Source organism: Nelumbo lutea, chromosome 8 (assembly GCF_056320005.1).
Source record: "Nelumbo lutea isolate HS-2025 chromosome 8, American lotus-T2T, whole genome shotgun sequence".
Lineage (NCBI taxonomy): Eukaryota > Viridiplantae > Streptophyta > Magnoliopsida > Proteales > Nelumbonaceae > Nelumbo > Nelumbo lutea.
In genome coordinates, this window is record NC_142691.1 from 2,058,068 (window position 1) to 2,081,933 (window position 23,866).

Below are 23,866 nucleotides of genomic sequence, written 5' to 3' on the forward strand. Positions count from 1 at the left end.
TGACTCAAAGGTCGAGCTGGAGTGCTTCTACTAGATAAAAGGCTTGGATGCCGAACTGATTGGATTGAGTTAGGAGGCTACTCGGGTGCCGAGCTGGGTAGCTCTTCGAAGAGACCTGCAAGGAAACGGTGTTAGATGACCCAGGGTGGCTAACCCGATGAAGTTGCTCCGATGCTTAAGTTAGTACTCTTGTAGTAGATCGTGAGCTAAAAAATCAGAAAGTATGAGAGCTAGAATGTACTTAATCGCGTCTCTCCCTTGTGTCATTGGGGTTGGGGCCTTTATATAAGCAATGTTTGGTGTGGGCTTCACGCACCGCATTCAAGATTTCTGGGAGGTTGCCTAACCAATCCGAAATCCCCGGAGCTAATCGCCATGCATGTTGACCATCCTCTAGAACGCTCGGAATGTGGGCCAACTTTTGAAAAACATGGGGGTGTCGGGATATGCATACCGAATTTGTTGACGAGCATGTCTCGCAGGTCACTACCGGAACATCAATTAGGTCGACACACCCTCACATTGATGTCACTTCGACCAGTGACAAGGTGCTTTTAGCCGACCTGAGTTGTGGTTGAGGTCAATAGGTTGGCGATGAAGGCAGGTCACCAAGTCGAAGCGAAGAGAAACCGCGGTCTAAGACTCTAAGTCATTGCTTAGGTGATGTCCATGTGTCATTCAGTTGTTCCAAGATGCTATATATCACGGTGTTATTGGAGGGTCAAATCTGCCATCATCAGCTTTAAAAAAGCTTATTATGGTAAATACTTTAAACCTTGATATTTCGTTGTTTTATGATAACTTTGTATTACAAAATACAAATGAGAAAGTACTAGTTCGCCTCCCTTTTGGATGAGTATCGGTTAATCCCCTAAAAGACCTGATATCATCAAGTGAAATGCCAAAATTGTCCTTTGGACGCCGAGAGTGGAAATATAGAGTGGGACGATGAATGCTTGTAATCGAACAATATGCAACTCCTGAATTTCTTTGTTTACTTGGGGACTAAAGCGGCATCCATTGAAAGAATATGTCCGATTTTGTTTTATAATTTGTCTTTTATAAGTTACACCATGTCTATGTCTATCTGTATGTCTTTTGGAAATTGGAGGGTGAAGTTTAGGAGAGGATTATGATCTCCTCCTTTGCTTTTGCTTGCATTGCTCCCGTGATTATGAGATTCCTCTAGAAACCTTATCCGAGTTTCCGCTCTTGGCCCTACGTTGATGACAGGTACCAGCCAAAGCGGAGCACCGGAGGACTGGCATTGCAACCTGTAGCGAGGGCAGTTCTGGTAATTGAAAGACCCGTCCTCCGCAACCGGCAATGGCCAGTTCCTCGCAATATGTGGAAACCGGAGAAAAGGTGACGTACACGTAGGATAAACCACAGGTGGCAGGAAGATTTTGGCTAATGGAGGCCGTAGAAAGCGGAAGAGAGGACTCCCATCCAACCCATTTGGCTCAGACGACCCGCAAGAAATGATAATGGAGACAGCTGGCAAGGTCAATTTATCTGAGGCCAGCATTGAATGCCAGCGGAGAGTTCTGACGTGGATTCAATCACCAGTGCCTCCGAACCGCCAATCATTGGGGCCTCCCCTACGTTACAAAAAGGAAAATAAATCTCTTCCCCCTCTGCTTCTCTTCTCACTTCTGAGGTCTCGGGAGAAATAGAGCGAGAGAGATATCGGCTGGTTTGTGTTTGTTCAAAGGATTCAACCTTTCGAAGTTTCGTTTCGGTCGATTTCCATAGACAGAGTGGAAACTGTGGGATAGTATCTGTTAATCGAAATTTTTGAAATGTCTGTAATTTCTGAACTTGTGCTTATTGACGGAGAAAAGGTTGAAGAAGGTGAGTGGGAGAAGGAGAGATAGCAAGAAGACCGAAGGATAAGAGTGTGATCGCTTCGACTCGGCGTCTCTGTACGTTTTAAGGATTCAAGGAGTCGGCAAATCGATTGAAGCTGGTCGACCAGGAGACGGTCTTAAAAAAAAAAGGAATTTGGACCGGGAGATATCTTCAAAACAGTAAATTCTGATTGAAGCCTTTTCTGCTTTTGAAGCCTGCGTAAGGAAAAACATTCCTAAGTTCGGTGCAAAACAGAAGGAGTTTGACTTCTGTTAGGTTTCTTGTTGTGCATCTATTTCCTTTTTTGTCCTCGAAAATTTTGTAAGTCTGATTTCTCGGGGTAACTATAAAGGGGGATCTTCTAACGATTTCCAGTTGCGATTTCTAGGTTTACGGCAATGTCTGCTACTGTTCTAAGCGATTCGATGGCCATGACCAATCCGGAATCTCAACCGACTACAATTGAAATCGGCGGGCAGAGTGAAGTCGAGTTTGCGAAATGCGATTGCTGCGGATTAACAGAGGAATGCACGCCGGCCTACATAGCTAGAATAAGGGAGAGGTATCAAGGACGGTGGATCTGCGGCCTCTGCGCAGAAGCTGTCAAAGATGAGATTGTCAGATCGGAGAGGCTGATTAGTACTGAAGAAGCCTTGAATCGACACATGAACTTCTGTAAGAAGTTCAGATCATCAACTCCACCTTCGAACCCTACAGAGCATCTAATTTCCGCCATGAGACAGCTTCTTCGCAGAAGCTTAGACTCTCCGAGAGCCCTGAGGTCGACGCCTAGCAGTCCTCTCAGGAAGGAAGGCGAGGTTCGCCCTCCATCCCTTGCTCGATCCGAAAGTTGTTTCCCAAGCCTGGCAGGTTGAATCAAAGCACATTACAGAGGTAAAAAGAAAAAAAAAAAAAGAGAGCAAGGAAGAAAAATAGAGAAATTGAATAATTGCAGCAACATTTAGCTTAGGTTAGTTAGGATTTAATGGTTTATAGACTTCCCTGTTATTAGTGATTGATTCTTAGGTTTTTGTTTCTTTCTTGCTCATTTTCTGGATTTTAATTGTTATTATTCTGCTTTCGGGATGAATCAAAATTGGCTGCTTTATTTATTTATTTACTGTAAAGACGTGGTTGGATGAATTGAAGGCTGAAGGAATTCTCATTCCTGGACTTCAGTTTATAATCTGGTACGTCTTCATCTCCTCTGCTTGAAAAATCTCTTATTATTTTTTTTTATTTCCGAATCCTAGAGATGATATTGATAATTTCAAAATATCTCTGTAAATGGAAACTCGGCAAAAGAGAATCAGACTACTATATTCTATATATGGTAAAAATTAGCTGTTCTGAGGCTGGTTCAATCTTGTCCAGTTGTATGTAATGGCTAAAAAGGTAAACAAATGATCAAAAGTGGGTCGAAAAGGCAAATACCAAAAATTGGGTTTTGGCAGGGTTTGAAGTTGCAGAGTTTTTGCAGAGAATCCCTTGCCTGTTAAGCTTTATTTTGATCTTTTCCTAAAATCCGATCTTCTCTTTCCGTTTCAGCACAGCCGAGACAACGAGGAAGGAAAGGTATAGGAATATTTATTTATATTCATTTATTTAATCATTTTTGGATTGTTATTATTTATCATTATCTTTGACGGGTGACTTAGGAGAGGAGGAAAAAGCAATAGCGCAAGACTGATTGATCAATGCATGGAGCCCCCCCTGTGTCTGGCCGACAGAAACTAGAGGAAAGAGGATTCCGTTCCGTGCAAAACATGACCAAGTAGAAATACAATTATACAAAGCGGGGTCCTCTTACACGGCCAGACCAGAGACAGACTCTAGTATGATTTCCGCTCTGATATTAGACCCGGGCCAGGGCCTGCCACAGTCCCGGCGGCCCAACGCTCAGTCTGGACATTGCTCGCCAGAGTTGTCAGTACTCCCCCCCATCATTGCTGTTTTTAACCGAACTTTCTCGCCGAAAGTCTGAAACCTTTTCAGGTGAACTGAGTTGTGAATAATTTGGACTTGTGTGGACAAATCTTGCATCGAGTTCCAATGAAGCAAAACATAATAAACCTCATCTTTGCAAGTTGTCAGTACTTTTGACGTTGCTGGTGCTATCTTGAACTATAAAACCAAAGCAGGGAACTGAATATTAAAGCAAATCAGATCTCTAGAGGCGCATTGGCTCAATTGGCTCTGGTTCCTCATATTACGCCAATAGACTCGCATGCACCTGTTAGGCTGTTACAATAACCTTGATAATCCTCTAACTGGGAGTGTATTGGTGTGTTGATAAACGGTTCCGTGAGCGACGGAGTCGAGTCCGTTTGAGAGGGATTTTCACAAGAGAGAATTAGCTGAATTTGATAGCTGTTTTATATTTTTATTGACTTTTGGTCCAACCAGTTTGCTCACACCAGTTACATTGGCTTTTGGCTTTGGTACCATAGGGCCAGATTTGATCATTGCACAGCCATTTACATGGCCCTTCATGACCTCCAGTAGCTAAACCACAACAGCCAATACAAGTTAAACCCTCCCAAAGAACAACTTTTCTTTTTTCTTTTTTTAGATACAAGATAAAGGGAATCCGGATCTATTACTGCCCACCTCCTACCAAAGACATTGCAAACGCTTATCAGATATTTTCCATGTGCGGCGGCTTTATTATCCTGTGGGTAGGGTGTGAATAACATCTTCGGCTAACAAATTCGGTTGGTTGTAGCGGAGATTTTAGATCAAATTTTGTTGTTGCCACTTGGGTATCCTTAATAAGAAAAATCTCGTATTATATCTGTTTATAAAAGAAAGAAAAAAAAAAACTTAGCATATGTTATTTTTATATTTTAATAATCTGAACTTAGGAGCTTTAGGTGTGTTGGCCCAACGCACGAGTAGAGGTTGTCCGGGGGCCATCCCTCGTATCAGGTAAGATTTTTAATTGGAATACGTGGTAATTTTCTCGGATGCAACGTGACTAACTGAAGTTAGTCGACCTAACGTATCTTTCCATTTTTCGCGTAATGAAAAAAAGAAACCTAGACTACCTAGTATATCTATTACCATGTATAAACATACACACGAGGAATTCAACGCCCTTTTTGGTGGAATTCATAGCTTTTTACAGATGGAAAATGTACAAAATGTATTTTTGTACAGACAGATGGATTTCAACTTTCAATTCCTGAAAATATTTACCACATTTTTCTTGGTAGGCTTACCTGTTGTTGCGTGGATGGAAGTGCAATCCATAAGAAATATGTTCCTGTGGAGATAGAATATGGATAGAGAAGAAAGAATTTCGTCCACCAGATTACACCCAAGAGAAACTTGTAGAGGAGATGTATTAACTCTGGCTTTCAGTTCCACGTTTCACCCATGCAACATATGCCATTTATAGTTTTATACACCGTAAGGGACCACATGTTCCACCTGCGAGTTTCAAAAGCAGATCAGAACTAATGATTTTGAAAAAACAATGTTTCTCAAAACTAAAACACATAAAAGTGTTTTGTCTCCAAAATGCAATAAGAAACGATATATATATTCTAGAATTTCTGATTTGAAGAATATGTTTTCATATGCCGATTTAATATTATGTTTCATAAATTGTATAATAATTTCACTCAGAATTTGTATTTGTTTTAAAAACCATTATTTGATGGCCTAAAAACATGAAAGCGGTTTTTGGAATTAATGCTGTTTTATGAAAGACATTTTTTCAGAAAACAGTGCTGCATAAGCATGCTGTTTTCTCAGGTATTCCATTTGGTACCATTGCTGTTACTGTCACATAAACATTTTTCAATGCCATGTCAACATATTGTAAAAAATGGGAAAATACAAAAAAATGACATTTTCTGTGATCACACTTTTCTTGATTTCTAAGGCATTATGGTCTAAGAAAACAGAAAATGTTTCCCAGAACAAAGGATTTTTGATATGGTGCCATTTCCTAAGAAAACAGCATTAATACCAAACACCTACGAAGTGTTTTCTGATACAAAACCAACTTATATCTGCTTCCCAAAGCAAAAGCACTGTTAAAGAAAGTATTTCAACTTCTTTCATGATGTGGCAGTCTCAAAAGTAAATAAAAACAAAAACATTCATGGTATAGAATAACCACTTAGTTGAAAAACAGTTTGGCTTACCTAAATTTAAACTAGTATGCTTTTGTCCTTATCTTTGTCCTTGTGTGATAAATCCATGCAAGTCCAACATTGAAATTACCTACTACAGATTTTCAAAACCATAATCTTTGTCATTTTCTGATGGTCAATACTTTTTATAGTGGGGTCAGATGCCTAAAACCCATTAATGCTTATAGTGGCTAACATGGTGTAATTTCAGTTAATCTCTATGGGTAAATTGTATTAGTGGAGTGTGTTTAGTGAAGTGCTATATTTTGGCACCAATCTACAAATACAGTGAGTTGTGCTTATAAGAGGAATTAGAGTTTAAAACAAACTTGTTTTTTTCCTTTTTCTTTAACCTGAAAAGACATTTTCATTAATAAATGCTCGGAATAGAGCCAAGAAATGTTACAATAAAAAAAAACATACTTGTTTTTTACTGCAGATACTACTGCACAGTAGTTGCATGTCCACGTAAGGCATTTTGAATAAGTTGTGGGAAAAAAAAAAAAGACTTTGTCATTAGCTGGTTGGCACCCCTCCCCCCAAATCGAGGGGCAGGTGGGATTTGATCCCAAGTCTCGCTTTAAACAGTAGAAGAATTGGTTGGCATCGTACAAACAGAAAATCCCCTTATTTGTCATTAGTAATCATCTTTTAGGCTCCGTTTATTTTTTGGTAAGTTATCCATGTTCTTTTATTTATTAGGTAAATAACGCAATGACCATTTTAATCATAAAAATTTATTATTAAAAGGAATATTTTTGTCCCATTCAAGTGTTGGCCACTTTTTCACGTCCCCTACTTGGAAAAGTTATTTATCCATTTAGGAGATGGGTATCACTTTCTTGAGTAATTAATACATAGAAAAACAAATTTTCCCTAGTCCCCATATAAAACTAAAAAAAGAACATGGGATTCCCATTGACCAACGTTCCCTCTCTCAAAATCCAAAAAAAAAAAAAAAAAAAGAATGCCCCCTTAGAAGCTAATCTAGGTGAGATGTCCTCTTTGATTCAGCCTAATAATTATACTGCATTGAAACTGTTGAAACAAAAGCATGGATTGATCTTCCTGGCCAACAATTAGAACCCTTTTCTTTTCATAGGGATATGGGTAGCCTGGTAGGTACGTGGGAACCTCTCTTTGGCATATATGCTTGACCAAATTGTTGAGACTGGGAGTCCAAATACAAACAGAAATTAGAGGTTAAGGAATCGCATTATATGTTAAATAAATAAACTAGGAATTATGAAGAAGAGACAACATGATTAATAGGTAACTAATATTGTATCAATGGTTTATTAAACTAATTAATTAACTAACATACATTGTAATGGCAATAATGAAGAAGGTATCTTAGCAATAAGGAATCCGAGGTGGAGGGAACTATACTGAAAAGCAATTTGACAACTCTTGAAGTTCTCCAATCATATTGATTCTCACAGGCTATCTATAATTCTATATTCTATAAACAATAAAACTAGAGTCTACAATCCTCCCTTACCTCTCATTATGCTAAAGATGACTGGATCCTGATTCCATACCCCAAGATAATGGTGCAATAGAGAAACATTTGGCCTTACAATTCCAGAGTGGTTACTAGTTAGGCTGAATTGCCAATTAAATAGATAATATCATATACGAAAACGTTGTCAAGTGAACTTAGTTGTCATTATCTTTTTCTTGAACTAGTCGTCGTTATATATAATAGCTTGTCTTAAGGCAGTTAGTCTGGGCAAGGAAATACTAAACCAGCCAGAACAAATCTCCTTGCCGGCGTGCAAACTGCTATAACAAGTTAAAACAATTCTTAAGCTTAGCAGCCACTTTCTCCTTCCTCTCATCTCAAGCCATTTGTGTTTATTATGATTTATATTAAATATGATGAAGAAGAGTACTCCAACAATACCAAAGACAAAAAAGGGATAAATTACAGATCCTTAGCCTCTGAACTTTGTTTTGTGACAAAGACTCTCCTAAACTTTCGGATTTCAGCACTTTGACCCCTATTTCATAAGGATGTTCATCAAAAATTGAAAAACCGAAAAACTGAACTGAATTGATGAAACCAAACCGACCGCTATATATTGTATTTTAATATATGTTATATATCTTTAGTATTTTTATTATAATTTTATATATTATTTATAATATATTATAAATATATAAAAAAAAAACAAACAATCAAACCGGTCAAAAAACAAATCGATCAACCATTAACCAATTGGTTTCAATTCATTATTTTACAAAAGTCGATGGTACTGGTTTGGTTTGAAAAATAGGATCATGATTTGATTAACCGAACCGTGAGCACCCCTAGTAATACTTCATTAATAGTGAAGGTTTAAAATATCACAATATATCAATGCGTATCGTATTAATTATTAGGGTCACTGGTGCATTACATTCAGAGTAGGCTATTTCAATGGTTTAAAATGATAAAATAAGTAATGTTATATTCATTGCTCACGTTAGACTCAGCTCAGAAACTCATTAATCAAAACTCGACTTTGAATCAATTGAATTTTGGTTTTCCTACTTGATGAGGATATTTGACTTGACTTTGGAGTTCAAATCAGCGCCCCCCCCCCCCAACGTCTCACAATGATGACATCATCATCAGGAGATGTTCCTAATACACAACGAAGATGTACTGTGCGGGGCTGATTTGATCTCGAAAACTTTAGTTTGAAGGTGAAGGTTAGCAACATTAGTTTAGAGAACAAAGTGCAGCGATAGAGTGAAGATTGAAGCAAGGAACGAACAAATTGCAGAAAGGCAGCTCTAGGTAAAACTAATCATAAAATATTAAACAACATAAAATATTGAAAGTATTATAAATAAAAATATATCAAAAATTAGTATTTTATTAAATACTCGATTAGGCATGCAAGCTGCTCAAACTGAGTATTACAAACTCAAATCTCAACTCAACTTCTCAAGCTCGGCTTGAACTCAATAGTTTGTGAATGAAATATTCAAATGTGAGTATGTAATGAGTCAAGGTCAAATGGCTCACGAGTGTCTTGACTTGACTTAACTTGCTTACACCCCCTTTAAGTAGAAAGGAATAATAAAAATGGGCATGCTAAAGCACAATCTCTCTCTTGAACTAGAGTACTGTTCTTCCAAACCCTAAGATGGACTCTGTTTCTTATTTGGCAAGAGTTTGTAAGCACAACAACCCAATTCAAAAGATATTTTGCTTTAGCAAAGTGCTGAAATCTAGAAAATAAAGTTCAAGAGGCTGTGTCCTCATCCCCAACCAAACCCGAATCTCTTATAAGCAAAAAACTCTGCACACATTGGCATCCAACCGCACATTGGAATATCTCCCATAGGGGGGCTATGTGAGTATGTGTCCTCATCCACAAATACAGGGTGATAGTTTATAATTTACCCTATAAAAACGTGATAATGGAATTGTCTGTAGAATTTACCCTATAAAAACGTGATAATGGAATTGTCGGGTGCCCACATCTAGACAAACCCGGATCTCTTATAAGCAAAAAAAACTCTGCACACATGGCATCCAACCACACATTGGAATATCTCCCATACACGTGTTTAAGGAGATGTTGAATGTGCAGGTGGATGTCGATACTTTTAGAGTGTATAGCGTTCCTGCTTGCTGGATATCCCATTGCCATCTAGACCCTAACAGGGATTACGAAGATGTAGGTTCGTAGGCTAATCCAGTCTCGGATCAGGTAGGCACACAAGAAGAATACACCAAGTAATTTGAAGGCAAGTGTCAAAATATTTATCGTGTGATTAGAGTTGGCAGAATATGCTCACAATGGTGTGCCTACTGAATCCGGTCTCCTGCCCACATTTCTAAAGTTGGGTGGTAACCGATAAATAGTTGTCACACAAAAACAGAGACTGATCATATTTCCCAATCGCACTGATTTTCTTTGTTTTCTCACTTCATCTAGAATCATTGCTGCAGTGCTCTCCTGAATCCTAATGTATTACTACTATACTTAAAAACACACCTGGACCCTAGTTTTGGGCAGCACTGGTCGACATCGTGGCCGAAACCGAACCACTGACTAGATACCATATTCTAAGTCTGAGTCTCTGACCACCAACTTGATAAATGGGCAAACAACTAGATCCAGTAAGATGTATCATCACCAGGCAAAAAAAAACACTGCTGGCATCCAATAATCAAATATGATACCAATAGCTCAAGACTTCCTTGGTGCCCCAAAAACACGGAAGGCAGTAAGTTCAGGCTACAAAATACTCTTTCAGTTTTGTAGTCCAACTTCCAAGCTTGAACCCATCAACTGTCAGAAGGGCATTTAGCAAGGAATGAAATCATCAGAGCCACCAAAAAAATAACACAGGAATAAATAATAAATGTTCCTTTATTTATTTTCCTTTCCATTCCCCTTGTTTCATCAAGAAATCTGAAATAATAGCCAACCCAGTCTCGTTCATATTGTCTGGCCAGCCCTGCCATTTGACACTAAAATTGCCAATAGTGGCAAAATCTTGATTTGAAGAAATTTCAGGGTGAGAGTATTGATTATTCCTGCAGGTGGAACACCTGCAGTGAGTTTCATGTAAAGAGATGGTAAAGCTTGCAGAGGGTATCAAAATAATAAGATGATAATGCACAATTTACCAGTGTTGGGACCTTTTAGCCGAAGTTGATTCCTTGTGCCAGTGGGAGTTCACTCCCGTAATTGATGGTACTGTCAAGAGTCATTGATTGGTCAGTGCCAAATCTAACTTGCATTCTAAAGTCTAAACTAATAGGAATAGCACTCGAAAAAAAAAACAAACTTTAATCAGTTTTACCATGTAGAACGCCGCATGTACTGCTTCCAAGAGTCACTTCCAGCTTCACGACCACCTCCAGTGGCCTTTTCACCACCAAAAGCACCACCAATCTCAGCACCGTTTGTGGGTATGTTTACATTCACAATACCACAGTCACTGCCATGTGGCCTGCATGACACTCAAATGTGAGAAGACCCCAACTACTAGAAAATGAACTTAATCTAGCACATGTGACCAAAAAAAAGGCTACAGTGGGTTCCACAAATTTGTCTAAAATATAATCTATAATTTTGAAGCCATGAAAAAATGAGAAGAGGAAAGAAAATATGAGGAATGACCTGCTTACAGCAATTCATACGAAAAGAAGGGTATTTAGTAATTCAGTGCCACAAGATTTTAACCTGCTAATTAGAGGTTATATATTCTACTCGCATCAACTTTGAAGGTATGACGGTTCTCCATTCTTATTCTATATTCTTTATAGAATGAGCTATCAAATCCTTTTTTTCATTCCCTAGAATGCTCGAAAACATGATTCAAAGTTTTTAATGTTTTTTTCTTTGGTAGAAAACGTTTGCAATGTTTACATTTATCTATTTATGGATAGCCTGAATGGATTTTTAATTCAAGGGAACGAAAAAACAGGATTTGGCAGCTCATTCTATAAAGAATATAGAATAGAATGGAGAACCATGGCTTCAACAGAATGGAGAACCATGGCTTCTACTGTTGACCTCAGATGGGACAAGTTAAATGAAGATGATCTTAAAAGTATCTGAGAAAATTAGAAATGTAAGTAATTTTTGCAGCTAGGCAAAGGGTTTAATGATGGATGTTACATGTATATTTTCTATTCACACATGATCACTGAAAGAAATGCATTTATGCTTGGCAGAGAAACTTAAACAAGTGGCTCATGCTCTTCTACAACACCAACTGTCAGCTTTGTAGCAAAAACAATCCCTGGTCCGTGCATCTCAAGCTATTTCCCTTAAAATGAGATAAATGAGCTATTCCTTTCCCTGATATTGGTTATTTCCTTTCCATTGCTTTCATTACCACTGCTAACAAAAATATAGGATGCATGTGGTGAGGCAAGAAGGCAATCCCATCCCCCAAATTATGACAAAGAATGCTCATTAGTTCCAAATTTTGCTCCAAGAGATCCTGCGTTTAAGGGTAACTGGCTGCTGCACTACACTAATTCTACAACCTTAAGTTTATGCAGTAATGTTAAGGACGCCTACCTGAATCTTCTACTCACCATTCAAAATAGTAATATGCACTTCATATACAGGAGAAACAATGCAATGATATACCCGAAGAGATATAGAACAATGATCAATGTATAACAATAAGTCATTTGTTATCATGGATCTGAGTATTAATCTGCTATGTCATACACCCCTTGCAATGATAACATAACTACAAAACCACCGGAAAAGGTTTCATTTAATATCATGAGCTCAAGATAATCAATCAAATTTTCTCCTTGCCATCAGATCAGAAATAGTAATATGAAGAGAAGCAAAGGAAAACTTGTTATAATCAGTGAGAAAGACCAGTGAGAGGCATTACATTTGGTAAAACCGCCATCTAACACAGATATCAGTCCAAAAGGTCATGCATGCATTACAACAAAATAATTACTGGCACCAGACATTAGCAAAGGAAGCTTGTTACTATCAGTACTTACCCAATCCATTTGAAGATAATTTCCAGTCTACGTGTGAAGATAGAACTACTTAATCCTTGTGGTACAGAATTGTTTATTTCAATTGCTTCTTTTAGTGTCTGCAAAAGGATTTCATTTTTATTCAATATAAATAAAAGAGATGGAGAAGATTGATCCAAACCAATTGAAAAACAAACTGAAAATATCGAGACAAAAAACTACTTTATAAATACAGTACCTGAAATTTCATCACATAAAGAACTGGAGCAAACAATTCTTCTTTAACTACAGCTGCACTTGGAGAAATTTCAACTATAGTAGGCTGCACAAAGTTTCCCTCAGATTCTATAACAGATCCTCCAGTGAGGATCTTTCCCCCCTGTATAAATTTAACCAATGAGAATGGAATCAAGGCTAAGTAAGTCCAAAAAAAAATGTTGTGCACAAGGGCTGTTTGATAACAGATGAAGTGATGGAAAAGAATGACTTATTGCTTTGTCTTTTATTTGATAAAATAATTAAAAAGTAAAACATTTGAGGGTATAGTAATTAACCCAACTTCAGATTAAGCTATTAAAGAGAATCCAACTTCCTTAGTAACTTATTCACTGAAAGACAAAACAATAAGTCAGTTTAGCCACTTCAGCTGCTATATAAAGACCCCCCCCAGATGGTTTCAAGACTACCAATTTCACTTCGTATTTCAGCTTAACCTTTAAGTAATGCTAAACAGCATCTACGGAATGTGAAGAAGTTTTTGAGTGGTAACCACACAACAACAATCAATTGAACCTTGATGCTTTCAAAGGATTAAATCAAGAAATATAAGCTATTTTATTTATTTATTAGTGTATTTATTTGTTGTGGGATCCTTTCTGTTAGCCCTCCCATCCCTTTTTGTTTTACACATTAAATAATTTTCTCTTACATTTCTTCTTTAATTTTTGCTAGGAAGAAAGAGTATTTGTTGAATAATTCGACAGTAAGTCCTTAGTTTGAAATTTGTCAAGATCAATGTGGTTTTCAAGGGCTGAGAAAACAAATAACTCCCCAAAACATTCAAATGTGAAAAAAGATTAACAGTCTCAGCTTTAGATTCTGTTAAAATTTGAAGACCTTTCTAATTCTGGGATCAGCTAGTAGATTTTCCCTTTTCAGTTCGGGAAATTCTTCCAAAGGTTGAAGGGGCCAGAAAAGCTCAGGGTAGACCAAAAAGGACATGGGTAGAAGTTTTAAGCACTAAAAATTTAATAGTGGCTATGGCTTTAAATAGAACGGATTGACGAAACAGGATTCGTGTAGCCAACCCAATATAATCGGGATAAGGCGGGGATGAAATTCTTCCAAAGGACTGAAGGAAAAAAAAGGGCATTTCAAGAATTATCCAGTAGTTAATTAAGCAAATTAAATGGACGTATGGATACAGTTGCTATAATTTCAAAAGGGGGAAAACCAGATAATGTGTGAGCATGCATGCAAATAAAAGGCCAGTACCCAATGCATGTAAATATTGTAAACAATATGAAAGAGATTAACAAGAACAAAAATAAAATGAAAATTTAATCACTGATATCAATTGAATTGGATTGTAAGAGAGGTAATACATGCCTGAGACTTTATTATTTCAATGCCCTTTTCAAAGTTCTCTCTTGAAGCACGAGTATGCAGTGGCCCTAGGAGGGTACCTTTCTCCAAAGGGTCGCCAATTTTAACTTGTTTGTAGACTCCAATTAGTTGATCCAATACATTTTGATATATACTTTCATGAAGAAGCTGTAACCAAAAGAAAAAGGAGGAAACTTTGATTCTTTGGCCACATTGAAACTTTATAAATGCATGCATACACACAAAGTATTTTACCAGTCTACGACAAGTTGTGCAGCGTTGACCAGCTGTACCAACAGAAGCAAACAAAACAGAACGCACAGCTAGCTGGATGTCAGCATCATCCATGACAATTATGGCATTATTCCCACTTAACTCAAGCAAGCATTTCCCAAACCTCTCATTGACTGTTTGTTGAACCTTAAGACCCACCTGTGGTTGTAAACATGTGAGATGTACTAATGGAAACCCTTGTTATATGATTGAAAGTCAATAGAAATAAGAGCAAAATTGAAAACATAATATATAAAAGAAAATAAATGTATATTTGATCAAAAACTTAATAATAATAAGCAAGAAGTATATAAAAGAAGTCCTACATATATGTCAAAAGGAAAGGTGAATTTTATAAAAAAAATACAGTACGTGACTAAGATGTCAGACACTGTTCAGTTCAGATAATTTAGAACAAAGAAAAAATATTGTCTTTCTTGATATGAACAATCAGAATTCCATGTTAGGCAGGGAAACAGTATCAATTGCTAGCTGCATCTACCAAGGGTAAAGGATAAAATACATGGTGCTTTTGTCTTAATCCATATTTATAATGGTACAAAACATGTTTTACATATGCATTAAAAACAGAACTATTCTTTCATGAAAAAACCATAGTTACTGCTACTAAAGAAACACTACAGAAGGATCATTGAAGATTTGTTTCAAGTAAAGCTCAGCGATAATGAGCACCGGAAACATTAATTGTTATTCTAAACTTTCAGTGGGAGGGTTGATTTTGATATTAAGTAAACCATCAGCTCAGTAGTTAGTAATTTAGTGCAATGTGAACCATTTCAAAAAGATTAAGACAAAGATATAAAAACCTTCGTACTTCCAGTGAACGAAACCAGTGGTATACGTGAATCTTTTGCTATGGCTTCACCTATTTCAGCACCCCCACAAAAGGAAGTAAAAATGGCACCTGGTAGGTTGTTCTTCTCTAGGACAGTAGCCACAATCTCTGTCATTGCAATAGTGATTAAAGGAGTCGTTGGAGCACCCTTCCTATGAAAGATAACACAGTGAGTTCCATTGTAAAGAAGGGATGCTTTTAGGTTGAACAGATATAATGGAACTATAATTCAGGGCCCAGACAAGCTCCACCTCCAAACTTTGATTCACAGGTAAGTTTTGAGTCCAAAAGCAAACATGGACAAACTAAGCCACATTTATTTGGGCTTTCATGGATCATAAACATAAGTATTTCAATGGCCTATGCCACTTGATGAAAGCTAAAATACATGAGATGCATACAGCTGGCATGAAGTTGGGGAATAAACATACAACCAATCCCAATGAACTGACAGTTTCGATGATGCAGGAACCAGAGGATCAAAATTGAATTCTTTTGGATTTATTTTTGTGCTTTCAAGCAATGCAGGTATTTTGGTCATTTTACATGTAGGGGGGGTCCAACCTATTGGTTTAATTTGTCTAGCTGTAGACAATTTCAGATTAATTAGTTAAGTAGCTAAGGAGTCCTTCAGTTTTATTTTTGTTAGGGTATGAGTGGTACAATCCTTTTTCTTACTTTAGGAAGGAGTTTGGCTGATCCTAGACAACCTATGCATTTTTATTATTGCAAATATGTGATGAATGATATTGGAGTGATTATAGGTGGCTGATGAGTGATTGATGATTTTTTTTTGCTCTTTTCTTTCTTTAAATCTTCTATCTAAATCTAATTCTAAAAAAAAAAAAAAACATTTACATACCACAAACACTTTACTAAAAGAGTTCATCTAACATAAGGATGAAAATTGATTCAGATACATTTATTATTCAGTTAACATAAAAAAAAAAAAAAAAAAGATTCATGTTTTCCATACTTGTATACTAAATAAGACAACCCTGTACACCCCATTTCTAGGGTGAAATCCATGCACAGAAATTTGAGAAGCAAGGCATATAAGGTGTTATAAACTTACCAGACAACACAATTTCCACAGACTAATGCAATGCAGGCATTCCATCCTACACCAAACAATGTAAAGAGGTCATGTAATGGAAGAAATGTTTAACCATCAAACTTATAAGAATTGAAACCCCATGCCCTCCTTTTAGGCTTGCCTTAAAGCAAAGCTCAAGGAAAACATTGATGCTCAACCTTCAGGTTCATACCTACAGAAAATGCATTTCATATGCTACTTGGAGTAATGTTCTCTAAAGTGGCCACTTGGCACAGAAAGCGCCAAGGATAAGGTCCATATTCAGTTCAACCCTCCCAAGACCCTGGATAACCAAGACCCACATTGGGAATTGACCCTCTTATGTTTTACTTAAAAAAAAATGACCCTCTTATGTTTTAGGGGTTCTCTCTTTTATTGAAGGAGAGAGTGCTTAATGTCGTTGGTGGGTGGTATTTATATTAGTTGAAGTAAGGTGTTCTCATCAAAACAACAAGTTAAAGACAAATTAAATTCATGTGGGAGCCATCTAAATAAAATAGCCCCTCTTTTGGCCAGGCAACAAGATTTCTGATTGCCCTCCATGACTAGGTGAGCCATCTAAAGACAAAGCTCTGTTATAGTTCATCTCGGGGCCGTTTGGCAAGCCTTTTGGGAAGATCATCTGGTAGCTCTGACAGTCAAAAGGAACACTGAGCTTTTGCATGAAGATCTGAGCAGCCTGAAGCTAGCTTGGCTACCGCATGTCTTTCTGTGCATCTTTCCATGTCTTTCCGCGCGAGAATAAAGTGAGAAAGACACGAGAAGCTCAATTTGGAGCTTCCTGAAATCAGCCCAAAATGGGCTTCTCGCATCTTTTTGGCGCACCAACTTTCGGCGGCTAGATCTGTTATGAACCAAACAGAAAAAGACCGTGGCACAGTCTGCCCGGCTTGTATACAGCCGAAAGACCGCACATAAAGACACACTAAACGGGGCCCTAATAAGTGTTGACTAAATGCCATAACCATCTGATTATCTGACATCTTGAAGATATAGTTCTATCTCTTTGTATTGCTAAAAGAGATTAATTTCTTTTTCATGCCAACATAGGCATACAATTACTGAAAATGATATAGAAAAAACGGGGCAAATAAAACGACATCATGAAAGCATGCATCAGGTGGTACAGTGGAAATTATAACATTCATCATTCATGCATTGCATGTGCCTCCAAGTATGACATATGAAAGTAACCTAAAAATCTCTAAAAAAGTTATTATTACCAGAAGAAATAGATGGAGTTGACATTTAAGTAATGTTTACTTCATCTATGTTAGCATACTTTATTAACCAACAGTAATGATAACATGGCAAACTTTTGCAGTCTGTTGGATAATTTGGAGGGAAAGGAACATGAGGATATTTGAGAGGAAGAAATATAACAATGGAAAATTTGTGTGTCTTTTTTTTTATCAGCAACTCAAAGAATTTTATTAGATCTTAAAATGAGAATTGTACAACAAGTTGTTAGAAATAACACCCATTACAGCAAAGAATCCCACCACCAAACCATTAGCAGACCTCCACTGAATTTGCATGTCTTGACAGCATCTTGAACCACCTGAATTCTTTTCTGAAGTGCCATAATACCCTTCTCCTTTTTTCATCCAGCCAATAACTACTTTTGAGTCCCCTTCTACTGTAAATATTGTAATCCCCATTTCCTTGGCTTTTTGCCCCCAAAAATAGCCACCATGAACTCAGCTTTCACTGAATCACCCTGCTCAATAGGCCCCGAAAACAAGCCACAAATGTTCCCACTCACGTCCCTAATCACTCCTCCAATTCCAGAGGGACTCAGATTACCAAAACTACTTCCATCACAGTTAAGTTTCATCCAACCTTCACTTGGGGGAGAATGAACCTCCAAAACCGTCCAAAACCTTTTGATTCCTAGAAGAAGAAAGGGCGATTGATCCCTTATTCCTAAAGAAGTCTTCCACTGAAAAATCAGAGAATAGTTTCAAAGCCTTCACCCAATGAACAACTCTAACTATGGAAAAATTGTTGGTAGCATTTTCTCTATGATACTAGAATAATATTAAGCTCACACTGAATTTGAAGATTTGGAGAGATTATCTTTTGTAGCTGATTTAAGTCAACTTTAAATATTGTAAATGTTGAAAATTAATTGTTCTTTGTTGTTTCGTTTCTGATATAAGTTCCTTTGCCTCTTCACCTTGAGTGTAATCCTAATCTTTTCTTCTAATAACTTTTTATTACCAAAAAAAGAATATCATCACAATCCCACACATTGGAGGACACTGTTTTTAAACCTGTAGAAATTTAGACAATTTTTCATATTTTAGAGGAAGCATAACAAGTTTGCAATATAGCTCATTTGGAATTTGAAATATTACTGATTTTGTCCATGGACTTTTAGAAAAGATATCCAAATTTCTACTGAGACGCATTAGATCCTAAATTCTGTCGATTTATCAATGGTTCAGCATCATCATCATCCAAGCCTTACCCCAACTATATGGGGTCAGCAACAATGCAACATGAATCCAGTTTCGCCATTCCATTCTGTTTAATGCCATATCCATTATTAAATTATGGGCACTTGAATCATTTCTAACTACTTTGATCCATTTCCTTTTTGGTCTAGCCCTAGCCCTTCTAGCCCCTTCAACTTGCAACAGATCACTTCTTTCTTATGGGTACTGTTGGTTGTCTTCTATACATATGACTAAGCCATCTAGGTCTCCTTTCTTTCATTTTATCACCATGGTGCTACTCCTAGGTCTTTTGAATGACTTGGTTTTTTACCTTATCCTTTCTAATTTTTCCAGTCATCCATCTCAGCATACACATTATACAAAAAAATTGTGACCAAGATAAAATATGTTATTGAAATGATAAATAACATATGCCATTCATGGGTTCACTCATTAGGCTCCTAAAAGAGCTCAAACAAATATCATGGCATAGTTGTTCCTCATCCTGATCTAAACATGCATCAAGGAAGATTCACTGGCTCCAATTTAACATGTTTTTTGAATGAACAGTGTAAATCTAATTTACCTATCTTTTTCCTGTCGGTGTTCAAAATCCCAGTGAAGATTGCTAATAGATTGGAGAAGTTAATGAGAGATTTCCTGTGGGAACCGGGAAAGGAAAAGAGGGATCATAGAATTAGCTGGGAGATAGTTTGTAGGAGTAAGACATGTGGTGGTTTGGGGCTTGGGAATATTAGGAGAAGAAATATGACTCTGTTGGGAAAGTGGTTGTGGAGATTCTCCTTGGAGAAGGAGAAGCTATGGGCTAGAATAGTGGCAAGTATTCATGGGCTGGAGCATGATGGATGGGACGTTGGAATCAAAGCTAGGATCACAACCAGTTCTCCTTGGAAAGCCATTAATGACCTGCTACCAGTTTTCTCCCCTAATATCAGGTATGATTTGAATTCCGGTAACTTCATAAAATTTTGGGAACAAACCTGGGTGGGGAGTGCCCCTCTAAAGGATCAGTTTCCTTCTTTATTTGTTCTTTCTTATCTAAAAAATGAGCCAATCTCGTCTTTTACCACCCCGTCCTCTTCCACTTCTGGGATTGAGTGGAACTTGGGTTTAAGAAGGGATTTGAGGGACTCAGACTTTAACATTATTTTGAGCCTTATTGCAATTCTTCATAACATTGACTTAGACCCCACTAGGGCAGATTCTAGAATTTGGGCACCTTCTCCCAACGGCATTTTTTCTTGTGCTTCTTCCTTCAAAGAAGAAACTCAATACTTGTTTGTCACCTCAATGGTGTGTTCTTTGTAAAACGGATGGGGAGACTAGTTTTCACCTATTGGTGTCTTGCCATTTTGCGAGGTCAATTTGGGAATGGGCTTTGTCCCTATTTGGATGTAGTTGGAATACCCCATCAGACTTGCAAGGCCTTTTAGGGCTGCAGTATGTTGGACACTTTGGGAAGAAAGAAACTCCAGGATATTCTCAGAAGCTCAGAGAGGAGCAGCAGATCTGAGGACTATCATTCATATTAGGGCAGTACAGTGGCTGAAATCTTTGGAGCTTTTCACAGATTACAATGTGGATGACATGTTGAGGAAGTGGGGTGAAATTGCAAATTGCACACAGACTAAGTCAGTAATGAGTGTGGCTTGGACCCCTCCACCTAGTGGATTCGTGAAACTAAACTTTAATGGGTGTAGCAGGGGAAATCCATGACAATCGAGGATTGGGGGTTTAGGGATGAAAATGGGATCATTTCTGCTATGTTCTCAGGCCCAATTGAAGTGGGTGACTCCCTCAGAGCTAAGATCTTTGCAGTTATGGAAGGAGTACAGAAAGGTAAGGAATTGAACATCAGGAAACTCTTAATTGAAGGTGATTCAGAGGTGGTGATAGGGTGGTTGATTAAAGATCACAATGGCTTATGGAAGTAAAATAATGAGAGGAGGAAATTCAAGTGGCTGGTGTGGGAGATGGAAGTTAAGATACTTTGGGTTAAAAGATCGGCTAATTTCCTAGCTCACAGTTTAGTTAAACAATGGGCAGAAAGTGATTCACTTTTTTGGGTTAAGCTGTAACTATAATGTGTTTTCTTTCTTTTTTTCTTTTCTTGAGGTTCTTTGTTGCTCTTGGAAGATAAGTGTGTTTGTCTTCCTATTGTAAATCTTCTTTTGATGAGTTAATGAAAGTGTTATTGATAAAAAAAAAATGAAAGTGTAAAAAACTCACCCAAAACAGCACATGGGAAGTTGAAAGCTGTAATTACACCCACTATTCCAAGAGGATTCCACACCTGTGGTATACAGACCATGTGTTTGCACAATGTTATGAGTAATGTTCAAGAGAAAACAAAACTGTTATCAATAATGCTTTGCTCATAAATTGCTACAATGTGCAGGTAATTTTAGTAATCCTAGACCAAAGTCAGAGACATGCACCAAACCTCTAACATCATGTGATTTGGACCTGTTAACAGAAAATACAATGAAAGTCTATTAGAAAAACAAAAACATGGTGGGAAAAGAAACCTCCAGTGAAAACCCTGATACTGAAAAGGCATGCCAAACCAAGCTACAGATAAGAAGAGTAACCAGTATAATTTTTTACTTACGCTCGGAGGGAATAACCGATCCATTTAGTTGACGACTTAGCCCAACAGCATAATCACACATGTCAATAATTTCCTACAAACAATTGAATATCATGGGTCAAGAGAAAAGACTGTGGTCTTAAAAACCAGCTCAGTTCTAATTGAAAGAAAACTGAAAATCATGTTCCAACTTCATTCAAGTCATTAAATGGCACATATACAAAGTAACATACCATCCAACAAGTGGTTGCAAATCTGTTTATAGTGCTTAAGCATTATAACAAGTGATGGTTTATCAGAACATGTGGCAAAATTTGCAGTTAATTTGGAGCCAAAATCCAACGACTAGCTCCTAGATGGGTATAAACCCACAAGATATGTGGCAAAAAAGAAAAGAATAGCATGAACTAGTAGCACGTTATTAAAAAAATGACTAATAAAGTAATGACTACTAACTAAGGAGTTTGTACTCCAGCAAAGGAATTTCATTAACAATGCAGCCTGAAAAGCAGCTGTTGAATATGAAGTAAAGATATGATCGGAAATTCTGCGGCATCCATATTCCATGATTTGAAAAATAACTATGAAACAAACAGAGATGATGATGTGAAAAGAAAAGTAACGCAACAGACCTGAACCTCTCCTATTCCTTCAGGAAGTATCTTCCCCATCTCAAGCGATACAAGCCTGCCAAGATGCTGCAGTTTGGATCTCAACACGTCACCTATCTGTCTAACAATTTCACCTCTTTTTGGCGCAGGAACCTGATAGGAATTCCTAAAACTCTTAGTTCTTAATCGCATGGCTATAGAACAGTGAAGCACCATATACAACTATCTAATGTTCAATTGTCAATTAAATCTAGGATGCATAAAAAGTTGAGAGATAATCTCAAAAAAGCATCATCTTAAACGATAATCTCACTTGCATCCATATCTTCGCCGCTTCGTTGCAAGCCTGCAGACCTTCCTCATAATCACTAAGGGATGCTTCCGCAACTTCAGCAATGATCTGAATCAACAAGAGGGGTCAGTAGAGAAGTTCTAGATGAAATATTTTACTAATTACTAATGAACGTAACAGAAACACAGCTTCTCAACCAAATGAAGTAGGTTTTGTGTGTAAATGATTCCTTCCGACAACGACAGTAAAGGGTGAATGGTTATTTGAATCAAGAGAACGTCCATAACACCCTATGCTGATAAGGTCCACATTCCACTCTAAAAATCAAATTTTTATTTGATCCTCCGGCGAACAAAAGTCGTTGAGCAAGATAAACAAATTATCTTTTCCACAGGAAAAGAATGATGACCCGTCTCCAGATCAAGTGTTAATATCTCGATAAACCGATTAGATTCGATTTTAATAGGGTTTAATCGAAGACTGGAGAATCCAAACCTGATTGTTTGCAGGATTCACAGAAGAAACTGTAGGACCACTACCCTTCCACACCCCATTGACATAACAGCCCGGATTGCGAGGACCCAAGCCCAGCTCCTTGAGGAATTCATACTCTTTCCTCGGAAAACCCATCTCTGAAATAATTGCAAGAGTGATTTAGAAAAATGGATAAAGCTATACGCAGAGAAAAAGATGAATCGATTGGGGAACTGGGGGTAAATGTTAGGGAGAAAAGGAGGGAAGAGATGAGGATGAATTTGGTTACGCAAGTAGAAATGGAAGTGAAGACTGAAGAGTTTCACAAGTAATGATTGATATGATTCGATTGGAAGGATATGATGTAGGATACAACCACCCGTCTCACTTTACAAGTATATATACGACTGATCATCAGTAAGCAATTTACAATTGGAACGTGTCAGAGCGCATCGACTCGATGACACTCAAAAACAAGAAAATTTGATGCAACTGCCACGTCCTTTTTTGTCCTTTTATTATTGTATTTTGTATTTTAATTTTTCTTTGTTGACCAAACAAAATAACTCACTCCCCATTGCAATTATTGGATATGTATAGCCAAAGCCAACCCATTTAGATCAACTTGCAGCCAAAAAAAAAAATCCATTTAGATCAACCAAACCATCTATGATCTATCTTATAGCCACTGTAACTTGATAATGGAAGAAAAGGGATCCAGCTTCCAATTTTGGAGCAGGTGCTTGACCAGATAGGCAGATACCCATTTCCATTAGTGGGTTTCTGAATTTAGTGTGAAGAAGAATAACCAGACTTAACTTGATTACTTGATTTTCCAGTAGAAAATCACAGTTAGTACGGAGGAGGGGAAGAGGTTTAATAAGAATAAGAGAATGGGCCAGATGGCCGTTATATAGTGTCATCTCCATCAGAGGTCCCCATCATCTCTAGTCTCTGTCTCTCTTGATAAGTAGAAGTTGTCATGAATTTGAATACTCAACTGGAGTGAGAAATCTCAATCGAGTTGTTTAAATTTATTGTTGATTTCTGGGCATCTCACCAGGGACGATAAGTAGCTTGTTGATTTCAAATGCCCCATCGAATGAATGACATATTTACTTCATTATACATCTCTGAGGTTCCATTGC

The 23,866-nt window shown here is 37.5% G+C and overlaps 2 protein-coding genes across 4 annotated transcripts; one reads left to right on the plus strand and one right to left on the minus strand.

The window, feature by feature from the left end:
* The first annotated feature begins 1,627 nt into the window (after nt 1–1,627).
* On the plus strand, nt 1,628–2,963 carry LOC148842139 (uncharacterized). Of its 3 annotated transcripts, none has more exons than XM_088956629.1 (2): nt 1,628–2,030; nt 2,240–2,963. In XM_088956629.1, exon 2 carries the CDS (start codon nt 2,250–2,252, stop codon nt 2,724–2,726), a length of 477 nt encoding a protein of 158 aa, XP_088812755.1. In that variant the 5' UTR covers nt 1,628–2,030; nt 2,240–2,249; the 3' UTR covers nt 2,727–2,963. The 3 variants fall into 3 exon arrangements, with proteins under 3 accessions (XP_088812755.1, XP_088812754.1, XP_088812753.1); XM_088956628.1 differs by having other exon boundaries at nt 1,629–2,127; XM_088956627.1 differs by having other exon boundaries at nt 1,629–2,122.
* Nucleotides 2,964–10,150: 7,187 nt separating this feature from the next.
* On the minus strand, nt 10,151–23,568 carry ALDH7B4 (aldehyde dehydrogenase 7B4). The gene is made up of 15 exons (XM_088956630.1): nt 22,740–23,568; nt 22,266–22,352; nt 21,974–22,105; nt 21,363–21,435; nt 21,195–21,217; nt 20,981–21,044; nt 16,269–16,314; nt 15,165–15,345; nt 14,320–14,496; nt 14,068–14,232; nt 12,698–12,838; nt 12,481–12,578; nt 10,803–10,952; nt 10,627–10,696; nt 10,151–10,533 (listed from the first exon to the last, which is right to left on the minus strand). Exons 1-14 carry the CDS (start codon nt 22,872–22,874, stop codon nt 10,642–10,644), a joined length of 1,527 nt encoding a protein of 508 aa, XP_088812756.1. The 5' UTR covers nt 22,875–23,568; the 3' UTR covers nt 10,151–10,533; nt 10,627–10,641.
* Between the last annotated feature and the right edge of the window lie 298 nt (nt 23,569–23,866).

Coding starts and splice junctions, on each gene's coding strand:
- LOC148842139 (XM_088956629.1), top strand. CDS start 2,250: ATGTCTGCTACTGTTCTAAGCGATTCGATGGCCATGACCAATCCGGAA.
- ALDH7B4 (XM_088956630.1), bottom strand. CDS start 22,874: ATGGGTTTTCCGAGGAAAGAGTATGAATTCCTCAAGGAGCTGGGCTTG. Junction 21,045..21,194: donor CAAATCACATGATGTTAGAG/GTTTGGTGCATG, acceptor TGTATACCACAG/GTGTGGAATCCTCTTGGAAT. Junction 14,233..14,319: donor GCACAACTTGTCGTAGACTG/GTAAAATACTTT, acceptor TTTTGGTTACAG/CTTCTTCATGAAAGTATATA.